Below are 21,755 nucleotides of genomic sequence, written 5' to 3' on the forward strand. Positions count from 1 at the left end.
GTGTGGCGCGTGCGCATACGCTGCACCCGAGCTGGACCTACAGCGAGAGAAAAGGCTTCATCTAGCTCAGTACGCAGGCGCCCTCTCGGGGCGAGGAGGCGGGGCTAACGTTTTTCCCGGGCCTCGCGTACCGCGTTGTAGCCCCTAGAACGTGCGCGCGAACTCCCGAGGAGGAAGACGGCTGTCTAGCTGCGCGCCCGCGCGTCGTGTTGCGCGTGATCGTGAAGTCACAAAACTGCCGGGGTGCACGTAGTAGTCCTTAATTTGGGCCACAGCCAAAGTTCCCAGGGAGGTGCTCCCTGAGGTCCCCTTTGCCCCAGTTGGCATCCTGAGCTTTGGAGTTTCAAGCCTTGAACTTGGTCTTCACGCTCCGCCCCAACTCCCGGGGTAGGGACCCGCAAAGCTGGTGTCCTGCTCCACAGCGGCTGGAGTGAGGGCTCCTGGACCCTGCCGGATGGCGCTCGATCCCCTTTTGGCTCCAGTCTTGCCGGTGAAGGCTAGTGCCCCATGCGTTCTGTCTTGAGTTATATGCGTACGGATTGCTCACTGTAGGCGTGAATGCACAAGCATGTGTCATATACATAGGGGTATGTGCTCTGAGTACATCCACATGTGTTCACACAGGTATCCAGGCATGGGTACTGGTCTACGTACGGTGGGTGCATAAGCGCGTACCACTAAGTATATATATGCACAACAGGGAGCAGGCACCACTGCCTGACCGCTTCTGTGCGGGCCTGCCATCTCAATCTCCTCAAGCACTCAGCAGTTTCAACTGTGGTTTTTAGCCACCGCCCAGAACGGGGGAGGGGGTGCTAGGGCACCCCCCCCCCCCCCCCCCCAGATCATAAGATAGTTTGCATCTGGTTTACATTCAGCCCAGGGCCCTTGAGTTGGAGGGGGGGGGGTCCCCTGGGTCCCAAAGCAAGTTGCCCCTCACCGACAGGCTCTCAGGGCCCAGGGGACAGGGGGTGGAGCCGGCTGCACAGCGTTGTGCAGGGCACAGCCCTGTGCTGGGGCAGGAAGCGAGAGTGGGGAGGGGGGAGGCCACAGCCGGTGGAGGCAAAGCAAGGCGGGTGCAGGACGCAGGACTTGTGGGGAGGGAGGGAGGTGCCACACTCGAGCCCTGAGGCCCTGCTGGCCCCTGGGCGCGGGCCCAGCTCCAGCCCCCAGGGATGGACCTCGTGGACCCCGACATCTTTAATAGGGATCCCCGGGACCACTACGACCTGCTGCAGCGGCTCGGTGGCGGCACCTATGGAGAAGTCTTCAAGGTGAGGACACCCCTCCTTCTCCATCACCCTTAAACCAGTGAGACTTTGGGATGAGGCCCAAGAAGGGAAGGGGATGAGAGAGAGTCCCAGTCCTTGGCTTTGGTCAGGGATGCTGAGAAGGAACTCGGGCGAATGGAGCCTGCCTGACTGCCAACTTCCCCTTTACAAGGCTCGAGACAAGGTGACGGGGGACCTGGTGGCAGTGAAGATGGTGAAGATGGAGCCTGGTGAGAAGAGGAGACGGCAGCTCCTTCCCCACACCCCTTCCCCTCCTCTTGGGACACGGTATTGCCTCCCGCATATTCCTCCCCTGCAGCGGCCTTTTCTTTCCTGTCCCTCCTCACAGACGATGATGTTTCCACACTTCAGAAGGAAATCCTCATCTTGAAAACTTGCCGGCATGCCAACATCGTGGCCTACCATGGGAGTTATCTCTGGTGATGAGCCTCAAGCCTGCCCTGGGACCCCCCTCCCCGGCCCCTAGCCTGGAATCCCCATTCCCGACCTCCAATCCTGGACCCCTGTTTTTAAACTGCCCCCCCCCCAACTTGATCCCCAGTCTGAAGTCCCACTTTTCTGACCAGAGCATTCTCCAATTCAGGACGCCCATTTCTGAGCGGGGATCCCCAACAGTGGTCCCTTCATAGTAACCAAACCTGAAAACAAGGCCCCTTAAAACCAATCTTTCATCATCCTGCCTTCCAGGTGCCCCGGTTCCACTCTCTGCTCCTTTAATTCCCTAAATCCCCTGACCCCTAAATTAATATCCCTGATGTCCTAGTGATGACCTCTGTCCCCCAGACCTGACACCCTGGGCCCCTCTATCCCTCCCTTAACCTGCGCAACCTGGGAGATATCTGCCCTGTCTCCTGGGTTAGCATGGGACAGCAGAGTTAGGAGTCCTCCGGGGTTAGGAGTCCAAAGATGTGGGTTTGAGTCCTGTTGACCCTGAACATACATTTTCTCTCAGAGCCTCAACTTGCCCACCTGTAAAATGGAAGTGGAATGATCTCACTCTGGTGGGCGAGGTGGATGACAGCTGTTACGTTAAAGTTTTTGTTGAATTGGAACAAAACAGACAGTGAGCCGGGCTGTCCTACGATAATGACTTATTACTGCCGTTGTTATTACTCCTGAATTGTCGTAGGCTGCAGAAGTTCTGGATATGCATGGAATTCTGTGGGGCTGGTTCTCTCCAGGACATCTACCAAGGTGAGAGGAAGGGCAAGGGGGTCCATCCCTCCTGTGTCTCTGGGGTTGTGTCTCCTGGGACTGTCTTTCTGGTCCACATTTCCCGCACTGAGCCCCACTCTGGGCCTGGGGCCTGGCCTGGTTGGTGCTAGATGGTGTAGTGACCAAGTGGGCCCTGGGCCCTGTCCTCCAGGACTTGACAGTCCAGCCCCAATCCTTCTGCATGCAGTGATCCCCTCTGCTTTCCCCTCCCATCTTCCCCCATCTGCATTTTCTCACCAATGTGTCTGTGGCGGTGTTTGAATATTTCTGCATTTTTGGCCCATAGTATGGTCCACGTTTTCGTTGGCTGAGTGACTGGATTCCTGATTCTCTCTCTCAACCTTCATTTCACTCTTTTGGAAAACTTGAGGGTAGCAGGGGGGTGGGTCTCTGATCGCCTCTCAATTTCTGATGGCCACCGCTGTCTTTGGTCATCTTTCTGTCTCCTTTGAACCCAAGATCTTAAATGTTAGCAGAGGAAGAAATTCATTAAGAAGTCATCAAAGAGGGGGGAAACTGAGGCCCTCAGAGAGGAAGTGGCCCACACAGCCAGTCCGCTGAACCTGGTCTCCGACCACTTCTCTCTGTCTGTTGTCTCCCTGTTGTCCCCTCTGTGTTTCTATGTTTCTCAGAACGTCTTTCTTCATGTTTTTCGATCTCAGTTTGGATCTGTTCCTGTTTCTCTGTCTTTCTGTTTCTCTGTCTCATTCTGTGTGTGTGTGTGTGTGTGTGTGTGTGTGTGTGTGTGTGTCTGTGTCCCTCTGCCTTTCCTCATTTTGCAAAGTCACATCACCCCCTGCTCAGAGCCCCCCCTGGGCTTTCATTTCCCTCCAAAGAGAAGCCCAAGCTCCCCAGTGTGTCCCCCACCTGCACCCAAGCTGCCAGACTTCGCCTCCTACCACTTCTCTCCCTCCCCCACTCTGCTCCACCCACTTGCTGCTTTCCAAACCCACCAGGCATTCTCCCACCTCTACGCCTTTGCACCTGCTCTCCTGTTCCCCTCCAAGCTGGACTGATCACGTCTTCACCCCGTCACCTTCTCAGAGTAGAGTAGACTTCACCGACCACCCTGTAAAATGTCATACCCCTTCCCACACATATTTCCTGTTGTTCTTTCTTGCTTTATTTTTTTTTCTTACGATTTATTAGCATCTCATGTGCTATGCTTTACTCATCTTGTTTGTTTGTTGTCTCCCTGGAATGTTCTCACCACAAGGGCAGGGATGTCTGTCTCTGGTCCACAGCTGTCTCCTCAGTGCCCCAACACAGTGCCTGGTACCCAGTAGACACAGTAAATATCTGTTTAATGAATCTGTCTCCCTCCAGCCTCATGTTCCCTGCGTTGCCCGGGGACGTCCCTCCGTCTCCCCCTCCCACTTATCCTATACGCTTTCCCTCCCCACGTGGCATCATCTCAGCCAGTGTGGGTGGGGGCCAGGGGCTCCCAGGTTTCCTGGTTCCCACCCAACGCCACGGGTGTGATGTTTGCAGTGACAGGCCCCCTGTCAGAGCTCCAGATTAGCTATGTCTGCCGGGAAGTGCTCCAGGTGAGGAGAAGTCTGGTGGGCCTGGGTCGGGTTGGGCCCTGTTCCAGCCCCCGGACACTCACAGCCCCCATGTCCACTCTCTTCCCCAGGGACTTGCCTATCTGCACTCACAGAAGAAGATACACCGGGACATCAAGGTAGTCTAGGGGCAGAAAAGTGGCCTTGGTGGGTGGGGGGCCCAGGAGACGGAAGTGGTGTTTGGCGGGCTCAGGGTGGTGTTGAGCTGGGCAGTTGGGAAGGGCCAGGGGATGGAGGCAGTATGGGTTGGGGGGGGTGTCTCTGACAGCCTCTAATTTCCCTCCTCCCCCCTCAGGGAGCCAACATCCTCATCAATGACGCTGGGGAGGTCAGACTGGGTGAGTGTGATTGGTGGGGGTTGGGGGGAGTCTGGCTGGGGACCAAGGGGATAGGGGACCCCAGGTCACCATGTCTCTCTCTGCCTCCAGCTGACTTTGGTATCTCGGCCCAGATTGGGGCAACACTGGCCCGACGCCTCTCTTTCATTGGGACGCCCTACTGGTGAGGGATGCCTGGCGGGTAGCTGGGGGTGGAGTGGGGGCAGTGGTTTTCCTCACCTGGATCACTGGGAATCTCCTTCCCGGCCCCTTTCCCTGCCTCTGCCTTTTTCTGTTGAACATTCTGTTTTCTTTTTGGCTCTCTCTCGAGTTTTACATTTACTTAGATCTCTTGGTATTAATTTTTAAAAATGTTTTTATTTACTTTTGAGAGAGGGAGAAAGAGAAAGCATGAGCAGGGCAGGGGCAGAGAGGAAGGGAGACACAGGATCGGAAGCAGGCTCCAGGCTCTGAGCTGTCAGTGCAGAGCCAGACGCGGGGCTCAAACCCAGACCCGTGAACCATGAGATCGTGACCTGAGCTGAAGTCGGTCGCTTAGCCGACTGAGCCACCCAGGCGCCCCTCTTTGTATTGGTTTTTATTCTGATCCTCCTGTCTTGACTTTTTTGTGTCTCTACTTCTGTTTGTCTCTTCACCTTGATGTTTCTTTCTGCATCTGGTTCTCTCCGTGCCCCATTCTCCTTCTCTGTCTCTCTCCCGCACCCACCCTCATACCAAGGAGTATTCCCCTTCCCCGCCTTGTGTCACCGCTGGCTTTCTGAGGGTCTCTGCCCCCAGGATGGCTCCAGAAGTGGCAGCCGTGGCCCTGAAGGGGGGATATAATGAGCTGTGTGACGTCTGGTCCCTGGGCATCACTGCCATTGAACTAGCCGAGCTACAGCCACCGCTCTTTGACGTGCACCCTCTCAGGTAGGCAAGTCCCCCTGGGCCCAGAGGCCCCACCCCGCCCTGACCCTGACTGCCATCCCCCAGCCTGCTGCCCCACACCAAGGCCCCCTACAGGGGACACCCCTTCCTCTGAGCTCCATCTCAGACCCCCAAGGAGCCTGTCAACCCAGAAAGCCTTTCCTTCAGCCCTCCACACTGGGAGGGCTCCACCCCCTTCAGCCCTCCACCCCCGCAGCAGGGATTCCCCGAGGCTCTCTTCATAACTGCGGTAGCTCTGTCCTGTGATCAGCAGAGTCCCCTGGAAGGGACATCCCAGTGCACTGTAAAACCTAAACCTTGTTCTTGTTCTGTCCCTTGCTTTGCTCCCTGGTGATCTCCGTGCTTTTGGGGACCCTTCGAGTCATTGAGAGTCTGAACACCGTGTCCTCTCCTTACTCTTCCAGAGTTCTCTTCCTCATGTCGAAGAGTGGTTACCAGCCCCCCAGGCTAAAAGAAAAAGGCAAATGGTAGGAGAGGGGAGAGGGTGAGGGAGGGCCAGGGAGGGCAGAGCCAGAAACCACGGTATAATAGGAGAGTCTCTGGTCTCCTCACCCCAGAACTTCTTCCTCCTAAGGTCGGCTGCCTTCCACAACTTTGTCAAAGTCACCCTCACTAAGAACCCCAAGAAACGACCCGGTGCCACCAAGATGCTCAGTGTAAACTTCCCCTCCCTTCCCTGAAAAGCCCTTCCCAAACTCACCCCCAGAATTCCCCAGGACCTCTCCCAAACTCTCCAAAATGTACCCTAGACCTTTTGCCAAGATACCCTGAGTTGCTAAAACTCACAGATTCCCAAGGGCCTCCAGACCCAGTCCTGGGTATACTCAGGAATTCAAGGGGGAGCCCTTTCCCCCTGCTAAGGTACCTGTGGGATTCTCCAAGGGCCCCTGCTGGGAACCCTAGACTCTTCTAATCCTTTCCAACCCCTTAAAATCCCCCAGCCTCAGTTTCCCAGAGTTCCCTGCCTTCTTCCTCAGTTGCCCCCCGCCCCCAGATTACCTTAGGTTCTTGAGCCCGTGTCCCCAATACCAGCCTTCTGTCTGCTGACACCGTCCTCCCCCTCTCCAGCATCAACTGGTGTCCCAGCCCAGGCTAAATAGAAGCCTGATTCTAGATCTTCTTGACAAACTGAGGAATCCAGGGAAGGGGGCCCCTGTTGTCGAGATCGAAGATGAGGAGCCTGAGGTGAGGGCGCCCCGGCTGACAAAAGCCTTGGAACCTCCCAGCCTTTGCTTAGGCTGGGCGCCGGGCCTGGAGTGCTTTCCTGGGGCCTCTCTTAGAAGGAAAAGGGGGAGGAGGGATGGGGAGCTGGGCACAGGGCTGGGGGCACAGAGGGCTGTGGGAGAGCCAGAGGCTCCTGGCTGGGCTCGCAGGGTGGTAGGGGTGTCTGGGGGAGGGCCACGGTCCTGATGCAGCTGCCACTCTGCCCAGGTGCCCCCTGCCGTCCCCCGGAGGATCAGGTCCACTCACCGATCCAGCTCTCTAGGGATCCCAGATGCTGATTGCTGTCGTAAGTAGAGACGCCTTAAGCTTGGGGTTACTTGACCCGATAATGGATCCAAGAGAACCGTTCTTCCCTCTGTGATCCTGCCAGAGACCCTCATCGCCACCATCTGATCTCATGATAGACCCCGGAGACCCTCGTCATTTCCACACAGACCCTCAGAGACCCTTATCACTATCTGACCCCGCAAGAGACTCCAGAAAACCTCATCACCAGCTGAGCTACAGAATGACTGTAGAGACTCCATGAAACTTCCCATAACACAAGGACCCCCCCCCCAAGAGCCCTCAGAAATCTCTGTCCGATCCCCACCACCCAAGTGGAAGCTGAAAGCAAGCACTGGATAACTTTGAGCCCCATCTCTCTGGTCCCAAACCCTGACCCCCACATGAGATCCTGTAAACCAAGATTTTCCCCACCCGACCAAGGGACAGCGCCAGTCCTAAGAGCCTGACCTCAACCCCCCAAATTCTCCCCTTTTCTCAGATCCATCTCCTCGGCTCACTGTGTTACCCTCCTCCCTTCCAGGGCGGCACATGCAGTTCCGGAAGCTCAGAGGAATGGAGTCCAGACCCACGGCCCACACGGTGAGGTGCCTCCCCCCGCTCACCTCAGATGCCCTCCCCTTCCGCCAGGCACTGCTGACCCTTTACTATCCCACAGGCCCACTTACAGCCCCCTGGAGACTTCAGGAGCAGCAGCCCTAGGTCAGGGACCCTCGGTGTGGAGGGGAGGGGGCTGGGATATGTGAGGGAGCCGCCTGACGGTCACGCCTGTCGCTCCTCAGGAGGCAGCCGTCAGAGTCAGACGATGACTACGACGACGTGGACATGTAAGAGAGGCGCGGCCCCCAGCCCCACTGGCCCTCCCCCACCCTCACCTTCCTACAGCCGCCATGTCCCTTCCATCCGGACCCCAGCCTCCGCCCCCACTCTCCTTCCTCCTCCAGCCGCACCCGCGCCGAGCCCCGGGCCTCCAGCCCTCAGCTCCCAGATGTTGCTCTGGCCCCAGACTTTCCGCCACAGCCCTAACCCTCAAAGCCCAGCCTTCACCCGCATCTTCCCCCCTGGAAATTTCCCTCAACACCAAACCCCAACCTCAGTGCCTGCAGTCAGCCCAGCCCCCAGGCCTGGGTCCGCCTCTCGCCCACCCATCCGTTCTGTGCATCTCCTCTGCAGTGGGCTCATGGGCAGAGCCCAGCACCGAGTGAGAACCTGGCCCCCGGGAGCTCACACGATCTGCATCACGAGGTGGCTGTGAAGATTCAGGCTTCACGCGTTGTCCCCACTTGATAGCCCGTGTTGCGGTTGCCAGTATCCTCACGGCTATGCTAACAGCCCTAACAATCAGCTCCAGCCCAGACCGAGTCACCCCCACCCTCTTGTTCTCAGACCTCCAGTCCCAAACCACTCCCATCTGCCCCCAGTCCTTGTTACCGACACCTCTGCCTGCTTCCCCAATCTTTGTGTTCCAGCCCCACCCCTGCAGATGACGTACCTCCTCCACTGCCTCCCAAGGTAAGGCCTTGGGCCAACGGAGCTGGGGGCCGGGGGCGGGGGGCTGAGGCTGGGGGCTGGGGACCAGGAGGCCAGGGTCCCTAGAGGCTGGGATACTGGGCACTCTAAGGCTGGAGTCTGGGACACTAGGTCCCTTGAAGTCTGGGAGACCAGGATGCTGAACACATGGTAGTCGGGAAGGAGCATCCTTGAACCTCAGGATGGGAATTCAAAGTATTTAGCCAGAGGGACACTGGTCCCAGGACTAAGCTAGCTGGCACTAGCCCTTTAGTTGTGGTTTTTTTTTTTTTTTAACGTTTATTCATTTTTGAGAGAGAGAGAGAGAGAGAGTGCGCGCGAGCGAGCGGGGGAGGGGCAGATAGAGAGGGAGACACAGAATCCAAAGCAGGCTCTGAACTGTCAGCCTAGAGTCCAATGTAAGGCTCAAACTGATGGGACCTGGAGACTATGACCTGGGACCTGGAGATCATGACCTGAGCCAAAGTGGGAAGCTTAACTGATGAGCCACCCAGCCGCCCCTGGCATTAACTCTTTAGTTGATGGAGTGTGTTGTGGGCGTCAGGGTTGACGCCTGGAATGATAGTGGGACATTGAGGGCTCAGAGCCATGAGCAAGGTCAGTTCTGGCAGAGGCAGGGTTGGGATCTAATGTATTTCCCCACACGTCTTCTCCATCTCCATAGCCCAAGTTCCGTTCTTCATCAGATGAGGGTCCCGGGGGCACTGGGGATGATGGGCAACTGAGCCCCGGGGTGCTGGTCCGGTGTGCCAGTGGGCCTCCCCCACGCACCCCCCATCTCGGGCCTCCCCCAGCCACCCAAAGCCCCCACCTAACTGCCCATTCAGGTAACGGGGCAGGCTGGGGCAGGAGGTGGGCAGGGGGTTATGGGTTGGGCAGGGGAGGGGGGTGCTTTGGGGACTGATTTTCCCCCACCCTGTCTCAGAACCCTCACTCTGGAACCCAACCCCCCGGGACCCTGGTCAGCCCCCATTGTTGCCCCCCAAGAAGGAAAAGATGAAGAGAAAGGTGAGACCAGCTGTGTTGAGGACTCACACCTCTAGATGCCTGGGGGTGCCTAGGGGTGGGATAGTGTGTGGGGACAGGAAGAGTAACAATGACGCTAGGTGACATTTGTTGAGCGGTGCCTTTGTGCCAGACCCCGATCTCATGTTTACACGTGGTGTAAACCTTCACAGATAGAGCTTGGTATCACAGGCAGTGACATCATCTCGCATGTCACAGATGGGGAGACGGAGGCAGAGAGGGGTACATAGCTTGCCAAGGTCATAAACCTTTGAGGAGGCAGAGGCAGGATTTGAATGCTGGTGCTCTTGCGTCAGAGTCTTAACCCCTGCACATTCGTGTCCCCTCCTTCCTTTTGTTGGATCTGCTGCTCTGCCCCCCGTGGCCCGCCTAGGGATGTGCCCTTCTCGTGAAGTTGTTCAATGGCTGCCCCCTCCGGATCCACAGCACGGCTGCCTGGATACACCCCTCCACCAAGGGTGGGCACTCAGGAGCGTCACGGAAAGGAAGGGGGATGGGGAGGGCCCTTAATGGAGGCACAGAGGCAGGGGTGGGGGAGGGTCTTTTTTTTTAATATTTATTTTTGAGAGATAGAGCGCGCACATGCAAGAATGGGGGAAGAGCAGAGAGAGAGAGAGAGAGAGAGAGAGAGAGACAGAGGTTCTGAAGGGGGCCCTGTGCTGACAGCAGAGAGCCCGATTCAGGGCTCAAAGTCAAACTGTGAGATCACGACCTGAGCTGAAATCAAGAGTCAGAAGCTTAACTGACTGAGCCACCCAGGCGCCCCCTGGGGAGGGTCTTAATAGGATGGGGAGGGGCAGAACTGAGGCAGGACCAGAGCCCAGGGTTACAGTTGGGGTTTGGGGATCAAATACGGGTAGAGTGAAAATGAATTTGTGGGTGAAAATTAGGAAAGTAAGAGTTTAGGGTCCAGGAATATCAGATATAACAGAATGGTCAGAGTTTGGGGTATAAGTTGGACCCTTTAACCTCAGCTGGAGGTTAACGGTACAGAGGCTGGGGTCTGCATTTTGGAGTCGGAAGTTTGGGGGATGGGAATGTAGGCAGAAAGGGAAAGGATTTGGGAATGAGAGATGTGGAGACAAGGTCAGTGAGGGGTAAATGTTAAAGACCCAGCATTAGGGGCATCTGGCTGGCTCAGTCGGTGGAGTGGGCAACCCTTGATCTCAGGATTGTAAGGTCAAACCCCATGTTAGGTGTAGAGATTACTTAAAATCTTTTTTAAAAAATGACTAAAACTTACTTAAAAAAAAAACAGAGTTAGAGTTTGAGGGGGACACACTGGACAGAAAAAGCCACATTTCAGGGGGCCCGAGTTTGAGGATCAGTGTTGAGACAAGATTAGCATTTGGGGGTCAGGACTGGGGAAGAGAAGGATGGAACTTCGAAGGCTATGTGGGGAAGCATGACTCATGTTGGGGTCAAAGTTGAGGGGACAGGGGTCAGGATTTGCAGGTCCGGCCTTGAGAGGTAGATAAGAATGAGACCAGCTTGAGCTGGCACTGGGTCAGGGTTTGAGTTCAGATTTGGGGAGACAGAGGCTGGGAGTAAGAGAGAATTGAGCGTCAGGGCTGGAGGACAGACTAGCAGTGTTTGGGGTCAGGTCAGGGTCTGGGAGGCCCCCCCAGGATGAGGCAGGTTCCAGTGTCCTTGTGTCTGTCCCCACAGACCAGCACCTGCTCCTGGGGGCAGAGGAAGGCATTTTCATCTTGAACCGGAATGATCAGGAGGCCACACTGGAAATGGTGAGGACAGACATGGGGGACCGAGGGCAGGGGCTGGAGTTGGGGGTTGCTGGGGTCTTATGGGAGCCATCTGCCTCGTTCTCTGCAGCTCTTTCCTAGCCGGACTACCTGGGTGTACTCCATCAACAATGTCCTCATGTCCCTCTCAGGTCTGGCTGTGGGTCAGGTGGGGGGAGTGGGGTCAGAAGTTAAGGGGTCGAGGGGGTTGGGAGGTAGATGGGCACAGCTGAAAACAAAATAAAACAAACAAAAACATAGGCTCCCCCTTCACAGAGCCCGCAGTTAAAAATCTCAGCCACTTTTTCACTGTGGGACTTGCTCCCTGGGCTTCAGTTTCCCTACCCATAAAATGGGGTTCACACTAGTCCCACCTCAAGTCAGTTTTGAGGTAAGGTCTACAGTAAGTCTTTGCATTTCTTTGACGTTTAGATGACAGTTGGAACTTATCCCACACTTTTGTGAAATAGAGTGAGGGAGTAGATAGAGGTTACAATTTTGTGTTACTGTTTTGTAAACATTTTGCCTAAAAGAATTTCTAATTGACGGGGAAACACCAAGCCAAATCGGCTTCATGAGTTAGTTAATATCACATCTGTGATGACAGACTTCAAGAGAATTTCTAGACCGGTTTCTTCTTAAATTTAGTAGCGTGTGCACCTTCACCTGGCTGGCTAAGTGTCCATAGTTTCTCCTGCGGCTACCAGCACGGGAGGCTAGGGAACATACTCATTTTACTCACCACTGTTCACCAGAGCCAAGCACAGGACCTGGCCTAAGGTGGACATTTACAATATGTTGAGTGGAAAACGAAGAAATAAAAGTGTTTGAGACTTGAAGCCTTGGGAGTTTCAAAGGGATAGGGCCAAGAGAAGGGACAGAGAAAGGTGGCTGTGTCTGGTGTCCGTTAACTGCCTGCTTCCCCTTACACACACATACGCCGTAGGAAAGACCCCCCACCTGTATTCTCATAGCATCCTGGGCCTGCTGGAGCGCAAGGAGACCAGAGCGGGAAGCCCCATCGCTCACATGAGCCCCCACCGGCTACTGGCAAGGTACCAGCCCCCAGTGGCGCCACAGGCCCCCGCAATCCCCCCTTCCTGCCGCCCCTCCGCATTTACACGTGCTTTCTCCTGCAGGAAGAATATGGTCTCCACCAAGATCCAGGACACCAAAGGGTGCCGGGCTTGCTGCGTGGGTGAGAGAGAATCCTGAGGGGGTGGGGTGGGGGGAACGTGAGGAAAGGGGGCGTGGCGGGGCAGGGACTGCATCTACCCAAGGGGGTTACATTGTTAAGGCGGGCTGTCAACAGCCCGGGGAAGTTGTGTGCCCTTTGGGGGGGGGGGGGGGTGGAGGGGAGAGAAGATTGACCCTAACCCATCCTTACCCATCTCCCACAGCGGAGGGTGCGAACTCGGGGGGCCCGTTCCTGTGCGGCGCACTGGAGACGTCCGTGGTCCTGCTTCAGTGGTACCAGCCCATGAACAAGTTCCTGCTGGTCCGGGTAGGGGGGCTGTTGAGGCTGGGGACTCTGTGAGGTTGCATGCTAGGGCCTTCCACTTGTTACGCTTCTGCTGAGAGTTTCATGAAGTTTCGGCTTCTACCCGAGGCCCCGCTCCAATCTCCCCCGAGGCCCCGCTCCCCCTTCGGAGAGCTTCCGGATCCTTAAGCTCCGCCTCTCACTCCAGCCTAATTATCCTTCAGGCCCTATGCCCCATTCCTCGGGTCTCTAAGGGGACCCCACTCAGATCCTTTGACTCTAAGGAGACTTTGCTGCCTGTGAGGTCACGCCCCTCCGGGGACCCCGCCTCGCTGTCATTAAGGCGGCACGCTCCAAACAAGGCACGCCAACTTTGAGCCACATCCACCCATTTCTAAGGAGGCATCACCTCACGCCTCTGGGGCCTTACCCCCTGAAGTTTCTAGGTGCCATCCCCCAAAACCGAGGGCCCAGGAAATATACTTGGGAAGCTCCCTGCAGGCTCTCCTCCCAGGCCCGTCCCCTCTCAGGCCCCGCCCCACGACTCTGAGCCCGCCCCTCCCTGTGCGGCCTGCAGCAGGTGCTGTTCCCGCTACCGACGCCCCTTCCAGTGTTCGCTCTACTGACCGGGCCGGGCTCCGAGCTGCCCGCCGTCTGCATCGGCGTGAGCCCGGGGCGGCCGGCGAACTCGGTGCTCTTCCACACCGTGCGCTTCGGCGCGCTCTCCTGCTGGCTGGGCGAGATGAGCACAGGTGGGTGGGGCAGGCTCGCTGGGGGCGGGGCTGCTGGGAGGGGGTGGGCTGGGCGGCTGGGCTGTGCTTAGCCTGCGATGTAACTGGGGTAACTGGGAAAGGGATTGCAGCTGGGGCGAGGGGAGAGAGGTGGATGCATACAGCCGGTGAGATTGAGGACCCGTCGGGACCGCTGTGATGGGCGGGGTTTAGCTTGGGAACGGAGAGGGTGCCTAGCGGAGGAAGGCAGAAGCAGGTGGAATTGGTCTTTGAACCTCTGCCTGTCGAACAGAGCACAGGGGACCGGTGCAGGTGACCCAGGTAGAGGAAGACAAGGTGATGGTGTTGATGGACGGTAAGGACCCTCCTCCCAGTCTTTTCTCCACTGTTCCTGGATCTCAGCTTCGCAGACCCTGTGCTTCTCAGAAATGCTGAGCCCCTCCGGGCCTTGCCCTTGTCCTGCTTTGCTTCTCAGTGAATTTATTGTACAGTCTCTCAGCATCCTTCTGAGCCTCACTCTTATAGCCCTCTCTCTACCCTCTTCTAGGGTCTCTGAAGCTGGTGACTCCGGAGGGAGACCCAGTCCGGGGACTTCGAACTCCAGAGATCCCTATGACTGAAGCAGTAGAGGCCGTGGGTACGTGCAGGGATGGGAGGGCCCCCGGTCCAGAATGGAGGCTCAGTGATACCCAAGCGTAACAGGCACTGCTTGTCTCCCAGCTATGGTCGGGGGCCGGCTCCAGGCCTTTTGGAAGCATGGAGTGCAGGTGTGGGCTCCAGGCTCAGACCAGGTAAGCTTCATCCCAATGCCCACAACTCCGCTCCTTCCCCATCAGGCATCCAGTTCATCAGATGGATCAGGAGAATTGAGTCAGGGTGGGAAGCCCTGACTAGAAGCTTCCTCCGGTCTCAGTTCAGCCAGGTCCCCTTCTATACCCCAGGGTCTCTTGGGTCTAGAGCTCATTCCAGGCCACTGGGGGATCTGGTGCGAGAGAGTCTACTCTCTCTGAACCTCAGTCTCCAACTATAAAATGGAGGTCACTAGAGAGAGATGTGGGTGGTTAAGAACATGAACAGACGGCCTGGGTTGGAACCAGCTGATTGGCCTCAAGCAAATGACTTAACATTCCCATGCATTACTTTCCCCATCTGGAAAATGGAGTGAAAAATGGTCCTTAGCTCATAGATGTGTCAGATGCTGCCCATACGTGTTTGTATTTAATCTTCACCATCACATATGAGGAAGGTCCTGTGACTTCACAGGTTAGTAATCTGAGGCACAGAGAGGAAAAGGAACTTGCTTGGGGGGTCACACAGCTGGTGAATGGTGTTAACTAGAATTATTTCTGGATCTAAGACTAAAAGTTTAGAGACCTCTCCCCCACCCCCGTTCCCTTTAAGGGAAAGGGGAAGAGTCTTCTAGATACTGAAACACACACTTTTCCCCCAGCTGTTGCAGGAGCTGAGAGACCCCACCCTCACCTTCCGTCTTCTTGGCTCCCCCAGGTATGGACTTAAGGAAGGGGAACACGGAACCGGGGAGGGGGGCTTCCAGTTTGGAGAGGTGTCTTGAGATCTCTCTAGCCACCTGTATCTTTGGCCTGGGCATTCTGTCTCTTGGTCTCCCTGCTTCTATCTCTGTGCCTTATTCCCCACACAGCAGCCAAGGGGACATTTTTATTTTTTTAATTTTAATTTTCACTTTTTAGTTTGACATAATTTTAGACTCAGAGAAGTTGCAAAAAGAAATTTAAAAATTCTCGTATCCCCTTCATTCATCCAGTTCCTCAGATGTTAGCTTTTTGGTTGGTTTTTGTTTTTGTTTTTGTGTGTGTGTGTGTGTGTGTGCTTTGTTTTTATCATGTATATTTTATCCTCTTTTGTATATGTGTCATTTTTTTTCTATCTGGGTGTGAACTGTTTCCTAAATCCAAGCAAAGACACATTCTTACAGACCACAGCGCAGCTGTCAAAATCAAGAAAATGACAGCAAGACATCACTACCTTCTAATCCACATACCCGGTCTCACCGGTTAGCCCAATGATACTCTTTATAACCAAAAAATAATACTTTTTTTTTTTTCTGGTCCTGGAGACAATTCAAAATGATGGGTTGCATTTAAGAGTGGTGTTTCTTTAGTCTTTAGCCTGGAACAGTTCTTTAGTCTTTAGCCTGGTCAGTTTTCGTGACCTTGATACTTTTGAAGAGTACAGGAAGGTTGTTTTCCAGAATGTCCCTCAGTTGGGTTTGAGGTTTCCAGGTTAAGCATTTCGGGGGCAGGGGTACCGCGGAAGTGATGGCGGGTCGTCAGTCCATCATATCATGTCAGTTTGTCCCAGTACTGGTCACGCCATCTTTGAACATTTGGGGAAGGTGGGGTGAGTCCGGTTTCTCCACTAGAAGTTACTTTTGTGCTAAAAAAAAGTATCTTTTGTGGTGATTTGCTGAGACTGTGTAATTATACCGTTTCTATCAGACTTTTACTCACGGCTTTTAGTATCTATTATTGATTTTTGCCTGAATATATTTTTAGGATAGTTACCCAGTGGGGATTTCCTATTTCTGCACTCATTAGTTGGCATGCTATTGTGGGGAAAACGGTCCTTTCTCTGCCATGTATGTATGTATGTGTGTGTGTATTTCAGCACAGTCTCCTGGATTTCCATTTTATTCTGTGGGTTACAATCTATATTAGTATCATGATTAATTTCGAGGCACGAGAACTCCCAGATTTAGCCGGTGAGAGCCCCTTCAAGGATCTCTTGCAGCCTTTTGACATGCCAGAGCGGTCTTTTAAAATCTAAATCCGATTGTGTCACTCTCCCCATTTAAACTTTCCCGTTAAATACCCAATCCTGGCCACAAGATAAATACAAGATAAATACCCCGTCCTGGCCACAGCACACAAGACTTTGACTTCTGCAGCCAAGCCCCAAGCTCTCCCCCACCTCAAAGCGTTTGCATAGGCTGTTCTCTCTGTCTAGAACACCTTTCCCTGACTTTTCACCAAGCTCCCTCCCTCCTGAGCCTCTTTCAGGCTCCACCCGCTATTCTTCGGGGCACGCTGGCCAGCCCTTTGGGATAGGTTTCCATGCAATGTGTTCCATTACATGAGTGGTTTGCAGTCATGTTATTCACTGATTCATGCTGGTCTTCGTTTTGGCCTCCTCAAGGGCAGAGACTGTCTCTGCACATCACTGCAAGAGTCCAGAACTGTGCTGGCACAGGCTCTATCAACTCCTTTGTGAATGAATGAATGAATGAATGAACTGACTTCTCTCCTCCTTCCCCAGGCCTGTGGTGGTGGAGACACGCCCAGCAGATGATCCTACGGCCCCCAGCAACCTCTACATCCAGGAATGAGTCTCTAGGGGGGGGTGTTAGGAACCAGTCCCCGCACCCCCCTCCCCTACGGACATACATTAGTGATCATGACGTGCACTTGTCTCCCAATAAACATGACTCCAGCCTCTGCTGTCATCTTGTTCTTCAAGGGGGGAAGGGGAGGGAAGATTCCCAGATGCCCACCCATACCTCATACGTCAACGATCCAGCACAACGATGTCAGGAGTGTAGCACAGACTTTATTTCTCCAGTACATGGTCACCTGTCCCCCAGCTGCTGTTGGGGGCGGGGTTTGGGACTAAGGGACTTGCTGTGAGTATAAGGCACTTGAGGTGCGGGTGAAGGGCCAGCTGGGGGTGTCTCAGCTAAGCTGGTCCTCGTACTGCTTGCGGAAACAGTCGCCAGCTGGGAAGAAATCCCAGCATCTCTCTTGGTACATCTTCCAGACGTAAGACTCCTAGGATTGGGGCATGAGGAAGAATTGGTCACATCTTCAAAAGCTCATGTTGACATGAGCTTTTTACTGCCACCTGCTGCTTGACCTTATATTAAAATTCTCCATGTCCCTGCCCGCTGTCCTCCCATTAACACCCCCTTACCTGGCCCGTGTGTTCTGTCTCATCCTTATTTATCAGATACATCAGGAAAAACCTGGGGATGGAAGGGCAGTGGAGACAGGTGAGGACTACACTAACTTTCTCCTGATTGGCTCGGAATCCACCCACTTGGATGCCACACCTAACTGGCCAGTGCCCATTCCCCCCAACCTCGCTGTCGGCCACACCCCCATCCCTTGAATGGTCAATGGACCTATGCTCACATGTAATTGGCCAGGTTGTGCTCCTCTAGAGTGTGGGTCTCAAACCCGTGTGGTGTCGAATCGAAGTAATCGCTGCCGATGCCGCAGATGAAGCACTTGGTCTGTGGGTGGTGGGAGACATCAGAATCCGGGCCCATTCGTCCCCCAGCCTCCCACAATCCCTCTGGGTCACCCCCAGACTTGACCTACCTCCATATCTTCCTTCACTTGCTCTTGTTGGTCTCGGAGCTCGCCAAAAGCGTCAATGATCAGACCTGCGGTGGCGGGCGCAGGTCAACGCCCAACCTCTGACCCAGCTCGGGCTCCTCCCTCTTCTGGCTACCTACCTCGGAGCCTTGCCCCCCGTCCTCCTTCTCCCTAATCTCACCCTGCTTCCTGAAGATAATAATACCTAGCATTTATTGAGCACTTATTATGGGTAAAACACCTAGGAATTGACTTAATTTTCATCATAACCCTGCGGGGTTAGTATCATTAATAGCCCCATTTTACATATGGAGAAACTGAGGCCCAGAGAGGCGACTTGCCGAAAGTCTCCCAGTAGGAAGAGGCAGAGGCAGAGCCAGGATGTGAATCCGGGCAGACTGGATCCTGGGCCTGCACTCTTAAAGGAGCTAGTCTGCCTCTGGGCACCGAGCCCCCACTCGCACAACCACGACCAGCACTGACCCTGGATGATGGCCAGCAGGATGACGATGACAAAGAAGAAGAAGGTGATGTCGAAGACCACCCGGTACAGCTCGTATTCGTCGCCTGCCGGGTCCTCAATCTCATCCCCGATGCCCCCACCAGCTCGGACACCCACGTACATGTGAAACAGGTAGCACTGTGGGGGGAAGGGAGAGAAGCCTACCGGTCATGCGCTCCCTCATTCGACATCCGCCAAGTACCTCCAAGGCCCTGGGCTGAGGGGGCAGGAGACGTAGCAGTGGCTGAGACAGTTCTGGGCCCTGGCCTCACAGGGCTCACAAACATGTCATCAGATAGTGACAGCCCAGAAGTGATCATGGCTGTGATAGGGAGAGCACAGGCAGAAAGGGCAGAGCCGGGGCGGGGAAGCACAGTGTGATCAGGGGGCAGGTGGGGGAAGCACAGGCAGCTTTGAAGTTTTGAAAGGCTGACTCAGCCAGGGTGATCAGGCGAGACTTCCCTAGAAGAGGGGACATGTGTGAGCTGGGACTTGAAGGAGGTGTTAGGTGGGAGAAAGTGTTCCAGGCAGAGAAAACCACATGTGTTTTGACACCGCTGGGGAGCAAAGAATATATTTTGTTCCTGGGAGGAACCGAAAGAGGTTCGGTGAGGTTAGAAAATAGAGCTCCTGTGAGAAAGAGCAGGGAGAGAAATGAGGCCCAGCCAATGGTTAGGGAGGGCTTCCTGTAGGAGGCAGCATTTAAGTTGAAAGGTGACGTGTCAAGTGAAAGAGGGGCGTGTCCGTGGGGCCCGTGGTGGAGGATGGAGAGCATGTCAGATGCAAAGGGCTTGGGTGGGAGGAAACACATGGTCTTAGGGGAACTGAAAGAAAACAGGCAGCCAGACGGCCAAAAGCAAGAAAGACTGTGGTGAGACTCGGGCAAAGCTAGATCTTCCCTGGCTTCGGACGCCATGGTGAGGGATTCAATTTTATCCCATGGCATTGGGGAGCTACGAGAAGGCTCTGAACAGGTAGGAGGGCACGGTCTGCGTGGCACTTGGGAAAGACTTTACACCTGTTCTTTCTGTGTCCCCAAGAAGTGAGAGCTCCCAGTTGTCTTGGTTAAGAGCCAAGGCCAGTGACTGGTGAGAATAGGGCTATGGGTGTCAAGACTAGGTCTGGTGGGGCCTCAAATGTCAGGCTGAAGAGCTGGACTAGGCCCTCAGAACGTGGTGCAAGATTACAGGACATCTTGTGAGATGAAGCCTTGAGACAATTCTTCCAACCGTGGCCTGTGCCTCTAGTAAGGTCAGCTCAATCTGCGTTATGAGCACTGTTCTCAGAATAGAAGAGAAAGTATAAACAAGCAGGGCATGCTGGTACTTGGGGTGAAATTTATATGTATGTATTTTTAAATTTTTTTAAAGTTTATTTATTTATTTTCAGAGAGAAAGACTGAAAGAGAGGCGGGGGGGGGGCAGAAAGAGACAGAGAGAGAGAGAGAGAGAGAGAGAGAGAGAGAGAGAGAGAAATCCCAAGCAGGCTCCATGATGCCAGCACAGAGCCCAGTGTGGGGCTTGAACTCGCAGACTATGAGATCATGACCTGAGCTGAGATCGAGTCCGATGCTTAACCTACTGAGCCACCCAGGCGCCCCTATGTTTCTTTCTTTCTTTTTTTTTTTTTTAAAGTAATCTCTACGCCCAATGTGGGGCTTGAATTTACAACCCTGAGATTAAGAGTCGCATACTTGGGTGAAACTTTTATCGATAACGATGAGAGTAGCTAACACCTATGTAATCCTTAATACACACCAGGCACCATTGTAAGACTTTTAAGGGAGCTGCACTGGGTCCTAAAACCAGCCCTAGGCTGTAGGCACTGTTGTCACACACCCGTTTTACAGGGGAGGAACACCAGAGCGTGAGTAGGTTGACTAGCCGGCCCCAAATCACATGCTTTGCAAGCGACAGGGGCACCGTGTCTGAGCACCTTTCCAATAACAACAGCTTTAAAGGCTCAAATAACATGACGACGGGGGCTGACGCTCATTGAGCACCGATCACGTGCCCGGCACTGTTCAAAGTACCTCATGGAACCCTCACAGTAAGTCTACGAGGTGGGAACTACCATCAACCCCCCTCCCAGACGGGAACACTAAGGGCCAGATGGTCAGTGACCAGGCCAAGAGTGCTGGGGGAGGGGCTCACCGTCATCATGTCGTCACACTTCATGTCGGGCTCGTCCTCATCCTCGCTCTTGTTGTAGAACTTGCGGAAGAAGTTGAAGGCCACCACTGTGTACAGGTAGACCACCACCGCCAGGAGGCCCACGGTCATCACCAGCTGGGGGTGCGCAGGGGGCTGGTCAGCTCCACGCTCGGCCGGCCCCCCCGGTCCTCACCCCCAGTCGGTCAATGTGGCCCCCCCCTCCGGGGTCTCACTACCCACACCCACCCTGGCTCAGCCCGCCCAGCCTTGCCCTTCCTCGCCGGAGCCGCCCGACCCTCACCCCTCCACCCCTACTCAGGCTGCCAGCTCATCCCTGCCTGGCTCACACCCCCCAGGCAGGCCCCCTGCCACACCTGCTTCCCATTATGGGTGACGGAGGACAGGATGGTGCGCAGCGTCTTGACCCCCATGGCAATGTCCAGGAGGTGGGCCGCAAAGAAGAAGTTGTTGTAGTGTCCCAGGAGGGACATCACCATGTACCAGCCCAGGTATAGGAAAGACTGTGGGCACACAGGGTCAGGGGTCAGGGAGCGTGCAGGATTCCTGGGGAGCACTCCTGAGGGGAGTGTTCATGAGGGCCAAGGAGCACTTGGGGGGGGGGTAGGGAGCACTCTGGGAACAGGGGGTCCAGGAACATTTGAGTGGCATGGGAGTGCTCTGGGAGTCACGATGCCATCTCTGCCTAGGGAGCGACTGGAGGATTGGGAGCACTCTGCAGTAATGGAGCACTCTGGGTGAGAAGCCATCCTAAGGGTAGCTGGGGAGCCCTCTGCTGAAGGACACAGATTGAGAAATCAAGAGCACCTGAGGGACAAGGGGCTTCGGGGGGCCAGGGGGTATCATAGGACCAGAGGTGCATGGGGGCTCAGGAGTCGGTCCCTGGTCAGGGATACTGGGGGTGGAGCCCCTGGCCCTCCCAAGGCCCTCCTCCCGCAGCCCACCCCCCACCTATGAGCCCCTCCTCACATTGTCTGTGAAGATGACCCCAAACTTCCAGATCTGGTACTTGACGTCAATGGACATGAGCCTATACGGGGTGGGAGGAAGAAGGACGGGCGGATGCCTGAGAGGCTCAGTCCCTGGCCACCTTCCCTGATGGCCCCAGGCCTGTACAGGATGGCCCCTGGCTTACCAGGTGAGCAGCCCCGGTGGTGGTTCAGGCTTACGCTCGTTGTGGGCTGTGATCTCCAGCGTGGCCAGATCCATGCCCAGCAGCTCGGCGATCCGCTCCCGCCCATAGATGTCCCCATGCTTGTCCAGGACCTGTACCAGGGATTGTGGGGACATGTGGACGTGGCTGGGGTGGGGGAGGGCATAGCCTGTGTGGGGCATTCTGGGGACATTCTGAACTTAGTGTGAGAAATTGGGCTTG

The 21,755-nt window shown here is 55.1% G+C and overlaps 2 protein-coding genes across 6 annotated transcripts in view; one reads left to right on the plus strand and one right to left on the minus strand.

Annotated features, from left to right (window-relative positions):
- The first annotated feature begins 1,014 nt into the window (after nt 1-1,014).
- Nucleotides 1,015-16,828, plus strand: MAP4K1 (mitogen-activated protein kinase kinase kinase kinase 1). 2 transcript variants are annotated; one of them, XM_053906007.1, is made up of 31 exons: nt 1,020-1,274; nt 1,444-1,501; nt 1,621-1,711; nt 2,422-2,486; nt 3,999-4,054; nt 4,144-4,191; nt 4,368-4,410; nt 4,501-4,573; nt 5,188-5,319; nt 5,742-5,804; nt 5,912-5,993; nt 6,406-6,522; nt 6,769-6,847; nt 7,370-7,428; nt 7,505-7,548; nt 7,629-7,673; nt 8,316-8,358; nt 9,041-9,203; nt 9,302-9,384; nt 9,776-9,860; nt 11,071-11,147; nt 11,236-11,296; nt 12,091-12,199; nt 12,284-12,342; nt 12,545-12,648; nt 13,202-13,376; nt 13,648-13,710; nt 13,903-13,992; nt 14,076-14,146; nt 14,806-14,861; nt 16,650-16,828. In XM_053906007.1, the coding sequence occupies exons 1-31, from the start codon at nt 1,176-1,178 to the stop codon at nt 16,717-16,719; spliced, it is 2,463 nt and encodes an 820-aa protein (XP_053761982.1). In that variant the 5' UTR covers nt 1,020-1,175; the 3' UTR covers nt 16,720-16,828. The 2 variants fall into 2 exon arrangements, with proteins under 2 accessions (XP_053761983.1, XP_053761982.1); XM_053906008.1 differs by lacking the exon at nt 13,648-13,710 and having other exon boundaries at nt 1,015-1,274.
- Nucleotides 16,829-16,920: 92 nt separating this feature from the next.
- The window catches only part of RYR1 (ryanodine receptor 1), a 115,845-nt gene continuing 111,010 nt past the window's right edge, over nt 16,921-21,755 (minus strand). For all 4 annotated transcript variants that reach the window (XM_053906005.1, XM_053906003.1, XM_053906004.1 and 1 more), the window contains 9 exons: nt 21,516-21,646; nt 21,350-21,410; nt 20,737-20,883; nt 20,363-20,497; nt 18,191-18,347; nt 17,711-17,775; nt 17,522-17,622; nt 17,301-17,352; nt 16,921-17,158 (listed from right to left, as the gene is read on the minus strand). In XM_053906005.1, the coding sequence (XP_053761980.1) occupies nt 17,063-17,158; nt 17,301-17,352; nt 17,522-17,622; nt 17,711-17,775; nt 18,191-18,347; nt 20,363-20,497; nt 20,737-20,883; nt 21,350-21,410; nt 21,516-21,646 (945 nt within the window). In that variant the 3' untranslated portion in view covers nt 16,921-17,062. The remainder of the gene's footprint in view (nt 17,159-17,300; nt 17,353-17,521; nt 17,623-17,710; nt 17,776-18,190; nt 18,348-20,362; nt 20,498-20,736; nt 20,884-21,349; nt 21,411-21,515; nt 21,647-21,755) is intronic.

Source organism: Panthera pardus, unplaced genomic scaffold (assembly GCF_024362965.1).
Source record: "Panthera pardus isolate Hobbes unplaced genomic scaffold, ASM2436296v1 HiC_scaffold_18, whole genome shotgun sequence".
NCBI classification, from domain to species: Eukaryota; Metazoa; Chordata; class Mammalia; order Carnivora; family Felidae; genus Panthera; species Panthera pardus.